This window comes from Lontra canadensis, unplaced genomic scaffold (genome assembly GCF_010015895.1).
Source record: "Lontra canadensis isolate GAN:19392208 unplaced genomic scaffold, GSC_riverotter_1.0 scaffold154, whole genome shotgun sequence".
NCBI classification, from domain to species: Eukaryota; Metazoa; Chordata; class Mammalia; order Carnivora; family Mustelidae; genus Lontra; species Lontra canadensis.
In genome coordinates, this window is record NW_022631148.1 from 965,699 (window position 1) to 982,955 (window position 17,257).

Consider the following 17,257-nt stretch of genomic DNA (forward strand, 5'->3'; position numbering starts at 1 on the left):
TGGGTGTGGGCAAGAGATGATTGTACATAGTTCAGTGCTACATTATTTATAGAAAATGTACAGATGTGTGAATGTGAAATAAATATCCTCAGCTCTCCTTGGGCTCCTGACTGCCTTGTATTTAACGATGCCTCCTCTCGGCCCGGGCCTGAGGAGGTCTGTCCCTGGACTCCAAAAAGGCCCGTCAGACCTAGAAGGAGAGAGATGAGATCATGCCCCTCCAAGTCCTGATATGTGGAAGCCCTAGCCTCGCACCCCACTGACCCAGCAGGGCCCTTCACTCGGAGAGGTTAGGAGAGGGGCTTCCTGCCCTCTGCCCCCTCGCCCTGCAGGGAGCGGCTGTGCTAAGTGGCCACTGGAGAAAGCAGCCATAGCTGTGAAGAACCAAGGCTCCCCTGGCCCCTCATGGGCGGGGTCGAGCGGGGCTGTGACTTGGCCAGGGAGTCCCACAGGGCCTAGAGCCCCCGGCTCTGAGCTCTTGGCCAGCAGTGCCTTGGGTTGAGTAGAACTCTGACAGGAGCAACCCTAGGACCAGCCTCCCTGGAATTCTTTTCTCTGTGCAGTTGGGAAACTTCTGACACTCTCTAGGCAAGACCAACCCCTGGTTTTGAGAGTGGGCGGCGCAGGGGTGGGGGGAGGAAGAGAATCTGAAGCAGGCTCCACCTCCAGCACGGAGCCCCACGTGGGGCTCGACCTCCCCACCCAGAGGTCCTGACCTGAGCCAAAATCAAGAGTCAGGTGCTTAACTGACTGAGCCACCCAGGCGCCCGAGACTATCCACATTCTGTTAGGGCATCTCAGACCCCTTGGCCTCCCCTTCCCAAAAGTAAACTGGTGATTGGATTTAGGCTCCCAATAGGGAGGAGCAGAGGAAGGCCCTGGTTCCCAGTATCTCATGCTGGACAGGATCACCCTCTCCTACTGGGAAACCGGTGTGGGAGGGTCGTGGGCTTGTTGTGCACTGGGACCCCAGGGCAGCCTGGGGCAGCTTCTCTCCAGGCCATATGGGCACAGAGCCACGCTGAAGTTCAGCTCCACCCGACATCAGGCTGCTGTGAGCACAGGTCAGCAGGTCAAAGACCGTACAGAGCACAAGGTACCAGGCAGGCGCGCCCTGGGTTACTGCTCTGTTGCTAATGCACTTTCGTCACTGCCCCTTCCTTTCCTCATTGGAAGAACGTACGCTGGGGGGATGACGGAGGTTTCCCCTAGTGTTCTATGAATTTGGGATTCCCCTCAGCCTCCTTTAACTCATCTGGAGGACAGAACACCTGCCTCAGTTTGCTCGGAAGGTCAAGTGTATTTCCCTGTGCTTTTTGTGAAAACAAACACTTCGGACAAGAGCCAGCTGTGACTGCACTCATCTTTTATTGCCCTTATCCACTGAGATGTGGCAGGCCAGAAAGGCCTGTCCCCAACCACCATTTCCCGAGCCCACCAACTTTTTGTCCCAAAGACCTGAGAACTTCCGGGGGGAGCTCAGGCGGCTTGGTCTGTGCAGAGCACCCCCTGCTCATCCTCCTGGCGCCGCCCCACTGACGCTCTCCCAGCCCAGCCCCGGATACACACTCGCGCACACACAGCCAACAGCGGGAAGGTGGCTTGGGCAGCGTCCTTCCAGGCTCCCGGGACACGGCCGGCATCCCTCGGTGCCTGCGAGACGGGTTCTCTTATGAATGTGCTGGACTGAGCCCTGTGAGAGGCACCTGCACCTCCATTTCCCGATGGCTGCCCCCAAACCAAGGGCCAGGGCTTGGCCTCTGACTCGGGCCGGGGCGTCGGGGTGACTTGGGAGTACGTACCTGGCCTCTGGGGAGCCGGCCGGTCACTGAGGCACTGCAGGGGAGAAGGAGGCCACGCCACATGTGTGTTTCCCCTCCCAGCACCTTGCATGTCCCCCCAGCCTTCCAAGGGAGCAGCTGTGGCAGCAGAAGCCAGTGCCCATGTTGGACGCAATAGGGTCACTGCTCTTTCAGCCAGAGCAGCTGCGGGGGCCAGGCCAGCAGAGTCCCAGCTGGTTCCCTGCCTGCTCCGCCACCCTGGGCCCTGGTCCCGCAGGCTCCTCACCTCGTACTTCTAGGTGGCACTCACACTGTGCCTCGCCTTGTAAGTTGGTGGCCCTACAGACATAGATGCCCCCGTCGAAGGGGCAGGGCTTTCTAATCTCCAGCGTCAACACTCCCTGCTTGCTGAACATGCGGAAGCGGGCGTCTTCCCCCAGATCCAGGCCGTTCTTGAACCAGGAAATCTTGGGCTATAATCAGGTCATGGGAGGAAGGCAGACCATCTCAGGTTGACGGGAGGCCTGGAGGGAACCTGTTTCTATTCTACGGGCTCCCACTAGGGTCCACGTGATGCCCAAGCAGGGAATGACCAGGGAGCCAATGGAGACTGCCAAGGCCCTCTTCAGGGAGAGGAGCCTCGCTGTGAGCCCCCGTGAGACAGAATGCAGGGAAAGGCTGGGGAGAGGACCAATGGAAGTTGGAGCCTCTGAACCCTGCCTCCTGAGTCTGCCTGGCTCAGGGCCCCAAGCTCTCTACCTTGGGGCTACCCCGGACGGCACAGCAGAGGATAGCGTTGTAGCCGGCGATGACTGAGCGGTTCACCAGGGGGCGGGTGAAGCTCGGGGCCTCAGAGAAGTCCAGGGCCTTATAGTTGGGTGGCTCATATGTGATGCCTGTTGGTGATAGGACTTTGTACCAAGAGTGTCACGCCACACTAGGCCTCCTCCCTGCTCCCACCGCCCCCCCCCCCCCCCCCCCCCCCCCTGGGAGTGGGAGTAAAGGTACAGCACCTGGTTTGGGGATAAAGACAGGCTCCTTGGTGGTGGCGGCTTTGTCACTGGGTCCCACCATGTTATGGCTGAAGACCCGGAAGTAGTAGCCATTGCCAATGATGAGCTCTGAAACCACGCAGTGAGTGCGGCGGTAATGCTCCAGGACAGTGAACCATTCCTGGGGATGTGGAGGAAAGGGAGGCTCTCCGGGGCCTGGCCCTACTACCCGTCAGGGGCCTCTTTTGGGGGCCCCTGGTGTCTGCACCCCATCTGTGGCGGGAACCAGGTCAAACAGGGAGGATGAGCAGCAGAGCCTTTCTAAGGTCAGGGGAGGGAGTCTGAGTGGCCCTAGGGAGGGTCTATGCAGGGTGCCCAGAACCCCAGACTCACCATGGTCTTCTTGTCGGCTTTCTGTACTGTGTAACCCCAGATCTCTGTGTTGCCATCATCCTGGGGTGGTTTCCACTCCAGAGCCACGTTGAAACCCCACGCTTCCACGACCCGAATGTCCTGGGGAGGGCTTGGCTTGTCTGCAGGAGAGAGTCCAGCTGGAAGGTGTCACCTGCTGGGGGGACTCCCTCCCACCCCAGAGGAGGGGCCCAGCACCACGCACCAACAATCTGCAGGACCAGCGTGGCCTTGTCCTCCATGTTCTCGATTCGCAGCGTCACCTGGTAGGTTCCAGAGTGGGCGCGGCGAGCAGCCCGGATGAACAGGATGGTGTCTGTGGGGCTGTTGCGGATGCTGACCTCCTCACCTGCCAGGGGCTGCCCCTCTTTGGTCCAGGTCACTTGAGGCCGGGGCTTGCCCTGTGGGGAGGGACAGCTCACCCCTGAGCCTGGCACGACTGGGTAGCATTTCAGGGTCTGATCAGCCAGGAGACACGTCTCCCTGCTAGGCATAGATGACACACGGGGGGGCACAGGCAGGGGGGCCGGCCCTACCTGGAAAGGAATGAGGAGATTCACGGGCTCCCCAACCTTTCTCTGGATGGTCTGGCGCAGGTGCCTGGGCAACTGGAGCCGCGGCCGCTCTGTGGGTACCGAGTGGGCGGCTCAGCAAGGGGAAAGCCCCGCCCCAGGAGCGCCACAGCTCCTCCCTTTTGGAGGCGGGGCCAGAAGGCTGCTGAGAGGAAAATGCCCCTCCCCTAGCTCCCCCAACCCTAGCCCCAGAGGGTCTACAAAATCCCTGCTTCCACCTCTGCCTCACCACACCCTATAAGAGGCAGGGATCGGAGAGAGTGAGCTAGTGGTTCAGGGTCACACAGCTAGCAAGTCACAGGCCAGAATGCGAATGCAGGGTCTTGGTCTCTACCCTATCCCCCAGGCTGTTTGCACCCCAGGCTGCTGCCTCTTTCCGATCTTTACGTGATTGAGCCTTTGCTGGGAATAGAGGAATGAGAAGTGGATCCCAGAGGGGTTAATCTGATACTGAGTCAGGGGCACAGGGACAATACCCGTTGAACTGAGAGGCTCATAGAACAGAGCTCAAGGACAATGGTGTGACGGCCTACATGTTCCTGTCCCAGACCCCGTCCCAGAAAACCACAGGGAGCCCCCTCCGAATATTTGCCCTGGGCCTGGGACATGAAGAAAGGCTCTCCTGTCCCCTCCTCCCGGCAGGAGCTCTCCGGATGTGCCCCCCCTTCCGCGATCCAAAGGGCCAGGCCGTCCGTGGCAGGTCTGTCCCGTGACTGCACAGGGGCCACTCACGCAGTATCTCCTGCACCGTCACGGCCTCCTTGGTGGCGACGGGCGCTCCGGGCCCCGCCACGTTGTGGGCGCGCACACGGAAGAGCAGCCGCGCGCCGGTGGGCAGGTCCTTCACCAGCATCGAGGTGCGCTCCGTCAGCCCCTGCAGGGCGGCCGTCCACTCCGAGCCTGGTCGGGGGAGCAGCGTCGGCATCCGCAGCCCCCGCAGCCCCCGCTCCCGCCCCACCCCAGGCTGTCTGGGGCCCAGCGCGGGGCGGCGGGCCTGGAGGTGGCCCAGGGGCGGTGCGGCCCGGGGCACTCACAGCCCTCCCGGCAGTACTCCACGCTGTAGCCGTCCAGGCCGCCCGCTCCCACGCGCTCCGGCGGCCGCCACTTGAGGGAGACGGTGGTGTCCGACACGTCCTCCACCGCCAGGTGGGTGGGCTCGCTGGGGGGGCCTAGGCACAGGGGGAGTCCGAGAGGGGCCCCACTGGGCCTGCACCACCAGGAAGACGGAAGGGCCGTGACCCAGCCCCCCAAGTGACCACTGGTCGCACGGGGGCACTGCCCCCACCCCGGCCTCCCCCCACCCCGCGCTGTCCGGGTTCCAAGCCCTGCCAGAAACCGCTCCGCTCCCGGAAAAGACCTGTCTCTGCACAGGCTTAAAGACATGAGCGGCGGCAGCGGGCACAAGAGAGCTGTAAATCAGAAAAGATACCCCAGAGAACGAACATGCTTACAAGGGGCCACTTCCTTAGACAATGGAGGAAATGCTACAAATGTAGCATTTCGGGAAAAACTGGCCTAAAACGGGGAATTTCCTGGCACTGTGTGGTTAGATGAGTCCACTAAGAGTTAAGCAAACTGGAAGTCAGTCCCTAAAGGGAAAGGCCTGCAGCTTGCTCCCCATAGGCATCACCCTCCCTCCCTGGTTGAAGGGAGCAAGGAAGAGGGGTCCATTGAAATTTATTGAGCACCTGCTGTATGCCATCCTAACAGCAGTTCCATGAAGTAGATAATGTCATCATTCCCATTTTATAGATGTGGAAAGTGAGGCCTGAGAGGCACCAGCAGTCAGAGTGGTGTGAGTCTCAGCTCCACCCCTACCTCCCGGCTAGGTGACCTTGAGCAAGTCATTTAACTGCTGGGAACCCCACTTTCTCCATCTGTGAAACGAAGAGGCTTAGCCCCAACTGAGGCTTAAAGGGGACCCTGATGTGGTCTCGTGTGGTGGCCGCCCACAGAGCAGCCTGACCGGGGAGGGCGTGCGCCATGCCAGGCCAGGCAGCCTCACCAATCGGCATGAAGGGCTGGGAGGCCGGGCTGGGCCTGGACATGCCGATGGCGTTGACCGCGTAGACTCTCATCTCATACACCACGCCCTCGATCATGCGCCGGGCCTCGTGGCTGAGCTCTCGAAGCAGGTCAAAGTTCAGCCGCATCCACCGGTAGCTCTTCTTCTTCTTGCGCTCCAGGATGTAGCCTGAGGAGGGCCAGGCAGGAGCTCTGGTCTGGAGCCTGGACACCCCCGCAACCCAGCCCTCGGCTCTATCCCTATGCCCTCCACTCACCCAGGATGGGCTGGCCTCCGTCGTAGGCAGGGGGATCCCACTGCACCGTGCAGGAGTCCTCACCCACGTTGCTGATCTTGGGGGCCGCAGGGGCGTCTGGCACATCTGGCGGGGGGACCCACATCAGCCCTTCCCCAGTCCTAGGGCCAGCACTGCTAGTTCCCTCACCACCCCAACCAACAGCTAGTGCCTGCCTCCTCTGCCCCACAGACATTTCTAGAATATGGCTTTGATCATGTCACCAGCCTGTGATTGATGCTTTATGGTTCCCCACTGCCCGTGTCCACCCTGTGTCCTAATCCCAGTCCTCTCCACGGAGCTGAGAGCGCGCCCTGTGATGTTTGTCAAAGGCCTAACCGAGTGAATGGATGGGCCCTCCCTGCTTGCCCCTCTGGCCCTGGGCCAGCCAGCCTCACCGATGACCTTGACTGTGAGATTGACCTGGTCCTCGCCCACGGGGTTCTTCACCGTGACAGTGTAAACGCCCTCGTCTTCCTTCTCTGCCCCCTCGACAGTGAATATGCTGCGGTCCTTGGTGGTCTCCACGCGGACCCGGCCCTCGGTCTCACACAGCAGCTGGGGGGGGGGAGGGGAACTTGGGGAAAAGGGCCCCAGTCGGACCCCGCAGCTTTGACAGCCTCTGCAATGGCCCGAGGTAGGAACAGAGCTCAGAACAGGGTCCGGGGAGCAAATGCAGCCTGAGTGGAAACCACTCATGTGAGCGCCTAGTCCAAAAACCTTAATGTGGGGCCTGCCAGGGGCAAAGCACCGGGGTGAGGCGCTTGGGCTCTAGCTCCAGCTTTGCCGTGGAACTTCAGGCGATCACCTATTCTCTCTGTGCCTCGGTTTTATTATCTGCTGAATGGGAATAACAGGACCTCACAGAGCTGAGGGTCCTGAAAGGACTCAGGTAGGTGGAGGAGCTGACTGCGTTGGAAAAGCTGACCTGAGTGGTGCCAAGGCAGCTAGTCTTACAGGGAAACCCACTGCCTGGTCGGGAAGAAGTACAAAGTGAAGGTCAGCCGCCGAAGACGGGAGCCAGGGAACACCCCAGGCAGGAGGGTGTCCCAGCAATGTTAAGGGGACTTGTGCCTGACTGAGGCATGAGGGTCCCCCAGAGACCATGCCCGGGCAGGAGCACAGCTAGCCAGATGTGGTGCCTTCACGGAGACCTCACTGAAGGGTGGAAACCGTGTGGGCAGAAAACGACAGAAGGCCAACAAGCCTGAGCCCACCATCAGCCGCACTCACCTTCTTGTCAAACACCCACTCGTCACTGGCACCAGCATCCCCTGTGGCGTCAGGGGCTGGCCCTGCCGGGACCTTGTTTTTCTGGAAACAGAGCAGGAGGGAAGCGGTGGAGGTAGGGGCTGACCTGGCCTGGAGGGAATCCCTGCCCAGCAGCCCTTCTGTCTCCCCTTTGCCCACCCCCATTCTGCTGCCCACCTTGCCCACCTTCCACCAGGGACCAGCTAGCTGTAGGCCCTGCCCATGTGGGTGGGGAACAGATGCCAACATCCTTTGGTCCCACGCACCCATTTGGCAGATGGGGAAGTAGAGGAGGGAGTACCTGTGGGATGCTCTTCTGCCAAATCACAGTGGGAGCAGGGTCCCCAGAGATAGGGACATCCAGGCGTAGCTTGTTCCCAGCCACAACCACAATGGTGTCCGGCTTGCGGCCCGGGCAGTCCAGGTGGATCTTGGGAGGTTCTGGGGGAGGGGGAAGATGGCGTAGGTCAGAGAAAGCCCCCTGAAAGTGGGGGATCCTGGAAGGAGCATGTGTCCCTAGTTGTTGATTGTTAGTCACTCTGAGGTATAATTTACACACAATAAAATGCCAACGTTTGAGCATACAGCTCGACGGGTTTTGACAAATGTGTGCACCTGAGCCTCAGTCAAGATGTAGAACGTTTCCATCCCCCCCCCCAGGAAGTTCCCGGGGAGGTCTGTAACCCCAGGTCGCCTGCTCTGTAGCATTTCTCACACTGTGTTCAGGGGGAACACCAATGTCCCGCCAGAAGAAAGACAAAAGATGTTTCCACGGCCAAATCAAGTAGGAAACCCTGGATTAAACAAAGTTAAGCACATTTTTTTACCACGGGACTTTCTAGAGCCTTTGACATGCTAGCACACCTTCTAAATCAGCAAGAGGCCGAGTAAGTGTTCAGTGTTTCCCAAACTTACTTCGCCAGGGAACCCTGTTAAGATGGAGTAACCTAGTCTGTGAACTTAATTTGGAAAGCACTGACCTCGAGCATGCCTCAGCCTCAGACTGTTCTCCTGACGTTAGGATTCTAAATGCCTGATGGGTGTTTAATCTACAAGCGGGAGGGGTATGTCTAAAAGCAGAAAAGATTTGGGGAATCTGGGCGCTCAGCGCACTAAGCATGTGACTCTTGCTTTTGGCTCAGGTCATGATCTCATGGTGGAGATGGAGCCCTGAGTCGGGCTCCAGACATAGAGCCTGCTTGAGATTCTCTCTCTCCCTCTCCCTCTGCCCCTCCACCCTCTAAAATATAATAATAATAATAAAATAAAGGCAGAAAGACTTAATAATGAAATCTCACATCTTTTTTTCTCATCTTTCCTGCCCCCATGGAGGAGGCCCTGTCAGGATTCCCACTTTATTATTTTTTTTTTTTAGGATTCCCACTTTAGAGATGAGGAAACTGAGGTTTCTAGAGATTATAACTGGCCCATGGTTGTGAGTGGTAGGGCTGGGCTGGGTCTTGGGGTCCCCACTCCAGGTTCCTCACTCTTCCCGCTGTCTGGGACTGGAAGGGGACATGTGTGGAGGGGGCCCAGGGAAGAGGTCCCAACACTCACCTTGCCTGGGCACGAAGTCGATCTTGACCTCTGTGAAAGAAAGAAGAGCAAGTGGCACGGGGCGGGGAGCGAAGGCAGAGCCCAGCCACAGGGCCCCCACCCCAGCCAGGTGCCAGCTTACCCATGAAATGGAGCTTGGCCGACAGGTTGCAGGCAAAGCCCTCAGGCACAAAGCTGTAGTCAGCCTCGTCCGCAGGTGTGACGTCATCAATGGTCAGTTTGTGGACCCTGCCGAGAAGTGGGGGCTCAGGGGGCCCCCCAGGCCACCCGCCTCCCAGCAGCCTCACCATAGTCAGGGCTCCAAGGGCCCCTGCTCCACCCCTAGCTCAGTGGTGGTCTGGTATTTTAAATGCTTTCTTTCTCTATTTTTGACTTTCTAGTTCCTCACTTGTTTTCAGAGGTGGACAATATACAAGTGCCCCTTGGCTGGGCCCTTGGAGACTGAGCAGGGGCTAGTCTCACTAATCTCTGTGACCTTGGGCCTAGCACGGGCCAACCCAGATGCTAGAGGCATGAGTAAGAGAGTGGGAGAGAAGGAGGGCCCCTGGCCAGGGCTGGCGTCCAGGTGGCCTCCTGCCCTGCCCTGGTCATGAGCTGGGGGCCGGAGGCTGGGGGGCTCCCAGCCTGTCTCTCTCACCACTTCCCTGTCTGTCCGTTGCCTCGGCAAGACTCCCTTCTGTATGCTTCTGTCTCTCTGTCTCCCTCTCTATCTCTTTATCTACTGCAGTCTCTGTGTGTCTGCCTTTCTGTCCATCTCTGTCTGTTTCTAGCTCTATGTCTCTGTTTTTCCCTGTCTCTCTACGTCTCTCTCTCAGTCACTGTCTCTGTCTGCTCTTCTCTCTGTCCGTCTCTGTTTCTCCCTGTCTCTCTGTCTCTGTCTCAGTGTCCCCCCCATTTGCCCCCTCCGCGATGGGGCTCAGCCCCCACACTCACCGCCCGATGTGGGACACCTTGATGCGGCTGTCGGGGACCAGCTCCTTCCCGTTCTTCAGCCACACGCCCCGCACGTTCTCGTCAGACACCTCACACTTGAATACTGCCTGGTCCTTTGCGCCCACCGTCAGGTCCGCGATGCTCTGGTACACCTCTAGCTTCTTCTCTGGGGGGCAGGGCAGAGCTGTGAGCTGCGGGCGGTGGGTGTGGGCGAATCCCCGCGGCGATCACGGGGACGTGGAGGAACACGCATGCGCAGGCTAGGTGCGATGCGAGGGTGCCTCCGGTCGTACAGTGCCCACCGGGAGTCTCGGGGGTGGGGGGACGCTAACCAGGCCCGCGGGACCCTCCAGAGGAGAATGGTGAGGCTCCGTGTGTGCCAGGTGACTGGCCCAAGGTCACAAGGGCCACCGTCCTGGGTTTGCCGGGTTCCCGTCTGCGGCCGGGGCGGGCGCTGGGGCTGCGCGGCCTCACCCTGCACGATGAGCTCGGCCAGCGCCTGGCCCCCGCTGGTGTGCAGCGCGTAGTGCCCGGCGTCCTCCAGCGTCGCCTCATTGATGATCAGGTGGTGTCTCTGGCCGTCCTTCTTGAACCGGTATTTGAAGGTCTCCTCCCGTGTCAGCTCCACCCCATCCTTCAGCCTGGCCGGTGGGTGGGCAGGAAGCGCTGTGGCCTCCTCCAGGGAGGCCCCCAGTGTGCCCCCCCAACCGGCCCCACCCATGCCCCCATTGACCCAGCCCCGTCCTGGGACACAAGTGACCTTTGGCACTCACCATTTGACCTGGGCCCCCTCCTCGGACACTTCACACTCGAACTCCACCCGCTGTCCCACCATCACCAGCTGGTCTTCCAGGGGCCGAGTGATCAGCACGGGGGGCTCTGTCCCGTGGGGAGAACATGACAGTCTGTCCTCTGCAGCCCTGCCCCCCCAACCCCGGTTGCAGGCTCCCAGGGTCCCGGGTGCAGGCCCACCTTTGACAAAGAGCTCGGTGCTGCACTTCTCCCCGCCCACCACGCACTGGTAGGCCGCGTCGTCCGCCAGCGAGCACTGGCTGATGGTCAGCGTGCGCTTGGCCCCCACAGACTCGAAGATGTACCTGGGCCCAGGGCCGCGGGGCATGGAGGTTCAGCCACACTCACCCCCTGGGCCCTGGGTGCCCTGTCCAACCCCCTGTTGGGGTCCCGTGCCCCCACCCCAAGCCTTCCCTCCAGGAGCCGGCCTTACTTGCTGTGGAGCAGAAGGGGTCACGGGAGCATCCCGGGGAGCAGAAGCCAGATGAAGGGAAAAAAAAAAGGAAAAAAAAGACAAGAACAGAGATCGGAAACAGAAAGATGGGAAGTTAGAGACAGAAAGAAGGACATGGGGAGAGACAGAGCAGGAACCAGCAGAGATAGAGAACACCGGCAGTGAGAAGCAGGCAGAGCAGGCTGGGAGCCTCCAGGGCCCCCGAGCTCCTGCACCTGCCCCCACCCCCACCCCCACCCCCACCCACCGCACCTGCCGCTCATCTGGATCTCTTGTCCATTCTTCAGCCACTTGACCTCGGCGTCAGGGTCAGCCAGCTCCACGGTCAGCCGGATCTTGTGGCCCTTGCTCACCTGGTAGGCCGGCTCCAGCTTCTTCTGAAAGGCTGAGCACCGCCGTCACTGTCCCCCCTGCTCCGCCGCCCTGCACCCCCGAAGGCTCACACCCACCTTGGGGGCCGGTGGCTGTGCCAGAGAGCTATGTCCTCCCACCACCCCCTCCTACCTCCCCTGTTCTCTCCGCCGTGGTCCCTTGCTAAGCTGAGCTCCCCCCCCGCCGCCACCCTGCCCCGTGTGTGCCGCTCAGCCTCTCCTCTGCGCCGCAGGGGCGGGCTCACCTGTGCTCTTCTTCTCGTCCCGCTTCATGCCCTTAAGCCTCTTGAGCATGCCCCGCAGGTCAGTGACCCCGTGCTGGAAGGCGATGCGCTCGTACTCCGACGGGGACGCCTGCCGCAGGATCTCCCACACGTCTTCCTCGGCTGGGGCCTCCAGCCTTGAGTCCCTGTATCCCAGTCCCACCAAGAGTCCTCAAGGGATACCGGAGTGGGGGGGGGGAGGAGGAGGGGGCCCACCCCACCCTCCGCTGGGGCAGGGCTTCCCCGGGGGCCCAACCAAGGAGCCCTAGCAGCCCCAGGCCATCTGCCCCTTCCCCTCTGGTGGTGCCACTTGAGCTGGCATTGGACTTGAGTTTCAGTGTGGGGGCGTCCCTGCGGAAGGTGGGTGACAGGGGTGCAGGCCTCATCAGGCACTCACCTCCGGAAACTGCTGCTCCAGGCAGGGCAGAAAAGCAGGGGACAGTTAGAGGCGTGGGCCACCTGCCCACAGGGACCTGGGGCCCCAGCCCATGGGCCCTAGCCTCCTCCCTCCCTGCCACACCCTGTCCCTCCATTTACACTGCCCCAAACACGTGGCCTTGCTTGTTCCTCCTGAGCTCTGGCAGGCGGGTGTCAGGAGAACCCGAGGTGCAGAGACGCCCTGGTCAGTGGGGCTCCTCACCAGGTCCGTGTGAGTCCCAGCCCTGGCTCTCGAAGGGGCCTGACACAGAGTCCCACCAGCCCCCTGCCGCCCGAAGCGCCCACCCGCGGAGCTTACTCTCTGCGCCGCAGCAGCATCAGCCATAACGCAGGGTCCGGGAGAGAGAGGGAGAGGACACACAGTCAGCTGGGGGTGCTGGGGGAGCTGTTCCCAGCTTCTCTGGGTCCCCCGGAGCCTACTGAGCTGAGCTATCATAGACTCAAGTTGTCGGGCGCTGTGGGCGACCCCGTGAGGATGTGAGTTCACGGGGTACAATGTCCGCAGAGCCCTCTGCTCTTCCCAACACCAGGACGGTCCCGTCCGACAGACAAGGAAACCAGCTCAGAGTTCAGAGACCAGCTCAGGGCCACACAGCTGGAAAACCGCACGGCTGGGGTTTGAACCGGGGCCTCGCTGTCTGCGCTAGGCCCTGCTGCCCAGGGGCTCACCTCTTCTTCAGCAGTGAGCTGAAGTCCAGAGTTCCAGCGTCCTCGTGGCTGTCACTGTGGAGAGGGACATCCAGTAAGGCTGCAGTGGAGCCAACTGGAATGGGCTTGGGGATGGTGGGGATGGGGTGAGGTACTGAGGGAGGAAGGGGCACTGGCTGGATGGGGGCTCCCGGGTCTGTGTCCTGGACAAGTAAGGGCTGGGACAGGGTACCTGATCCGCCGACCACTTCCTGCCAGGCTCCTGTGGGGGTTAGAACAAGTTTCTCACTGCCCAGGGGAGCTTGCTGTCCCCCAAGCCTATCAACTTCATCCTCCCCCACATCCCTCCCAGCCCTGACCCCGAGGGGCCTCAGACCCCAGCGCTGGCCTCCCCTGGGCCCTGAGGAGAGGGAACCACTCACGTGCGACGGAAGGCCGATCGGAGGTCCAGTTCTCCAGGACCAACGGCCTCTGGGGGCAGAGAGGGAGGTGAGTCCAGGAAGGGGCTTCAGGGGAGCAGGCATGGGGGCAGACATGGGGGACAGGACCCATGGGGACCCTGATCCCAGGACAGATGCCAGGCTCCCCTCACCATGGACAGTGAGATTGAAGTTGCAGCTGTCAAATTTGTCCTTGGTGGACACCTCACAGCGGTAGCCGCCTGCAAAGGTAGCCTGGGCATCTGTAATGTGCAGCTCAAACAGGTAGACCTGTGGAGGTGAGGTGTCAGGAGAGACCAGGGGCCAGAAGGGGAGGCCCTTCACTCCTGAAGGAGGCGTGGCCACCAACGTTCTCAGCCCCCAGGGTTTAGTTAACCCAGAGGGTTTTGTGTAAATAGGAAACCCCTTTTCAAGACATGACTGCCATCTGCTGGCACAGGGCGATGATAAAATATAAATCTGTGATGCCTACAAGGCAAATGACATTCGCTTAAGATCAGGCACTTTTGTGCAGTGCACAATCCACACAACTGAACATGTTGGCCCTAGGGGCCCTGCCAGAAGCCCACTTGCCTGGGCCAAGACTGTGGAAGAGTGGGAGAAGGAGCAGAAGCAGGGAGTCAAAGCACAGGTTCAAGGCCTGGCTCTGAGTGACCTCAGACCAGCAAAAACAACCTCTCAAGCTCTGGTATCTTCTTATATATAACGAAGGGCCGCTTGGGCTCTGACACACATCTATCCATGGGCTTTTCATCCTCACTGGCTGATGCTCCCCCCCAGCCTTCCTGAGCTCCTTGCCCCCTAGCTTTATACACCCCCATAATGATCATGCCCTGTGAGCCCCCCAGGTCCCACAGGTCCCCTGGGCCTCCTCGTTCTCCCCATGTACCCCCGGCCCTCCAACCTACTTCCCAGCCTCTCCAGGTTTCTTCTTTGCACGTCCCGTGTGCCCTCAGTGTCAGGGTGACCCCCAGCACTGCCTGTGTCTCTGGGGCCTCCCAGCGGCTCCCTGCCCTCTTTCCGCCCCGTGCCTCCAGTCCCGTGCCCTGCAGGCCCACCTTGCTGGCGCGGTCGTAGCTACTGTGAAGCTGCAGGTGCTGACCCGCTTTGCTGCTCAGGTCCACCCACTTGCCTTTGAACCACTTCACCATGGGCGGCTTCAGGAGGCTGGCTCCGGCCACACGTGCCGAGAAGGTGATGCTGCCACCTACACAGAGGGGCGACAGGCTGGGCTGGGGGGATGCCCTGCTGTCCCCTTCCCCAGCCCACCCCCAGGTGCCTCAGCCCACACTCACCTGTGGTCACCTCGCCATCCTGTGGCCTCATCACAAAGAGGCCGATGGGGTCATCAGAGGCACCGGAGGCATCAGGGACTGAGCTTGACCCTGTGGGTGAAGGCCTTTAAGAACTGTGCTGGGACACCCCATCCGCCAGCCGTGGCCTCCCCTGCACCGCCCCTCTCACCTTCACCTTCGGGACTCGGGGAGCCTCCTCTCTCCTCAGTGGCTGAGGCCAGGGCTTCTCGGGGGGCCCCAGGAGCCTCAGCAGGGGCAGGGGCAGGGCTCAGTGCAGGTGCTGCTTTTTCTGGAAGGGGCAGGGGCAGCGGTCATGGGGCCGCTTCTCACCAGAGAGCCCTCCTCTTGTCCCTGGTCCCCCTCCATCTCTGCGGGCTGATGGAATCAGCAGTATGCATCTCGCCTTCTCCTCCCCCTTGCAGACCCTGTGCCCACGTCCTGGCGGGTCGGCCCCAGCAGTTCTGAACTCCGTCCCTCCTCTCCATCCCCAGGTGGGGCTGGGGCTCCCTCCACACCCCCGGCAACCAAGGCTTCCCTGCCGGCACACACAGCCGCCAAGTCCCCATCTGTGAGCGGGTGTCCTGAGGGCATTTTGCCTTAGTCATCCCTGAATCGCTCCTACTTCCACCAAGGCTGGAACAGGCTAAGGAGCCGCATGGGAGCCTTCAGAGAGGCCTTGCTACAGAAAAGAGGAGGAGGGCATTCCTGGCAGACAGCACAGCCAAAGCAAAGGCAAGAAAGTGGAAAAGCACTTCCTACACCCCGGACCATGGGGAGGTGGCAGGGCTGCCACCAGATGCTGAAACCTCATGCAAGGCTGGCCAGGGTCTTACCTGCTTCTATGACCTTGAGGTCAAACTTGACCTTGGATGAGCCGGCGATGACTGCATAGGACCCCTGGTCCGCAGGGCCCACGTCCCGCACAGTCAGAGTGTGCCTCGTGCCCTCAGCGGCCAGGCTGTACTTGTCGCTGGCGCTGATGTCACTGCCCCCTCGCTGCCAGCGCACCTTTACTCCTGACCTCTCTGTCTCGGCCTCGAACATGGCAGGGTTTCCGGCGGCCACCTCTGCTGACCTCGGCTTCTTGCTGAAGGCTGAGACTGAGACAAGCCCATGGAGGCTGCAGGAGCCCCTGACTGTCCCATGCACCCCGCCCCTGCAGCCTCTCCTCCTAACTATGGTGATAAAACACTTTAATGTATCACCTCATTGAATGGTCCCATGGCTCTGTGAAGTAGATGCAATTATTATGCCCATTTCTCAGATGAGGACACTGAGGCTCAAAGAGGTTAAGTTATTAAGATCACACAGCCAGGCCGCAGGAGAGCCAGAGCTGTGTTCCTAACCTCCACACAAGAATTCTACTAGCTGTGTCTCTGGATACCCCACAGTCCCTGCCAAGGGGAGCAGGGGGGAGCCCAGCCCCCTCTCTCTCCTATAATCCAGGGCCCTTAGCATGAGGCAGGTACTCTGTCTACTTGAATGTGGCTAAATTTGTTCTCCAAGGGCCTCGGGCTGAGAATCAGCAACTGAGATAAAGCTGGCCTGGGAGGGGCTGGGCGCCTGGATCCCTGCCCTGCATGACCTTGTAAGAGCACAGGCCAGGACCCAGTCCCTGGGCTGTGACTTTCTCTGCCCTTGGCCCAGGATACCCTTGGTCCTGGGGCCTCTTAACCGTCCTCTCCCAGAACAGACGGGCTGCATCACCTCAATGTGGGAGTCCTGCCTGGTGTGGAGGCCGCAGGGGTGCAGGCTCGTAAAGCAGAGAGTCTCACAACTAGAGAGAACCAGCTCAACGCCTTCTTGTACAGAGAGGGAAACTGAGGCCGGGAGAGGTAATGGCTCTGCTCAAGAGCATTCAGCGAGATGGGCTCAAGTCTAGACTGAACTTGGGCTCCTGCCTGTGGCAGCCTTTTCCCAAAAGGCAAGCCCAGGCCTAATCTTGCTACAGAAGAGATGGGGTAGGGACAGGGAAAGGGTCCTCTGGTTTGCCCTCACTCTATCAGAAGGATGGAAAAGAGAAACTAAGAGTCAGGAAAAGACCCGGAAGACAGCCCCCACTCTCGGGAACTCACTCTGAATCCTGCGTCCCAACTGTAGCTGTCCCAGCCCTCCCTGCCCCACACCCGGCCCCGACCCCAAGCCTGGAGCTACCTGGCTTCTTCCCTGGTTCAGGCATCTTGAGAGAGGTCACACCAGGAATGGAGCAGACACAGGCCACCCAAAGAGGATCTGAGCAGGACCGTCCCCCCACACTATATAAAGGGCCCTCCCCCTCCCCAGGATTTCTTATCTGCCTTCTGCCTGGCCACCTGCTAAATATAGACAAATTCCAGGGAGCGAGGCTCTCCAGGGAGATAGCGGGGCCACATTGTTCCCCGATAGCTCCCATCCCTTCCCCCTCTAGTCCAATATGATGGCTTCTGCCCCCTAAACCTTGGTGAGCCTCAGGGGTACCCCACAGCCTGTCTGTATGTCCACCTGGAGGAGAAATGGTGGGATGGATTGGTACGCACACAGATCCTGGGGCCCGGCAGCCCCGAGTCCTGGCACTGCCCCTTCCTTCACCTCTGGACCTTAGTTCCCTTGTCCGTAAAGTGGGGTGATGGTAGCAGCACCCACCACGTAGGACTGTTCCGAGTGAAGTGGGTTATAAATGAAAATGCTAGAGCAGGTGTCAGGCACGTAGGAAGGCCTGGATGACAATGCCTCTGCCACTGGGGCTCACGGGGCCCTGGGCTGGCCGCGTGGAGTCCTGG

General features: G+C 60.4%; 1 protein-coding gene across 1 annotated transcript; it reads right to left on the reverse strand.

The window, feature by feature from the left end:
• Window positions 1-1,346: 1,346 nt before the first annotated feature.
• Window positions 1,347-16,740, reverse strand: MYBPC3 (myosin binding protein C3). The gene is made up of 35 exons (XM_032844560.1): window positions 16,653-16,740; window positions 15,332-15,598; window positions 14,674-14,787; window positions 14,499-14,588; window positions 14,262-14,410; window positions 13,356-13,473; window positions 13,186-13,234; window positions 12,996-13,025; window positions 12,785-12,838; window positions 12,414-12,416; window positions 12,075-12,086; window positions 11,660-11,823; window positions 11,296-11,428; window positions 11,023-11,025; window positions 10,770-10,894; window positions 10,571-10,676; window positions 10,272-10,438; window positions 9,798-9,963; window positions 8,986-9,092; window positions 8,865-8,894; window positions 7,609-7,748; window positions 7,290-7,370; window positions 6,455-6,614; window positions 6,039-6,143; window positions 5,762-5,950; window positions 4,791-4,925; window positions 4,489-4,656; window positions 3,721-3,809; window positions 3,390-3,585; window positions 3,167-3,306; window positions 2,795-2,954; window positions 2,541-2,677; window positions 2,068-2,254; window positions 1,803-1,836; window positions 1,347-1,653 (listed from the first exon to the last, which is right to left on the reverse strand). Exons 1-34 carry the CDS (start codon window positions 16,675-16,677, stop codon window positions 1,826-1,828), a joined length of 3,810 nt encoding a protein of 1,269 aa, XP_032700451.1. The 5' UTR covers window positions 16,678-16,740; the 3' UTR covers window positions 1,347-1,653; window positions 1,803-1,825.
• Window positions 16,741-17,257: the final 517 nt, after the last annotated feature.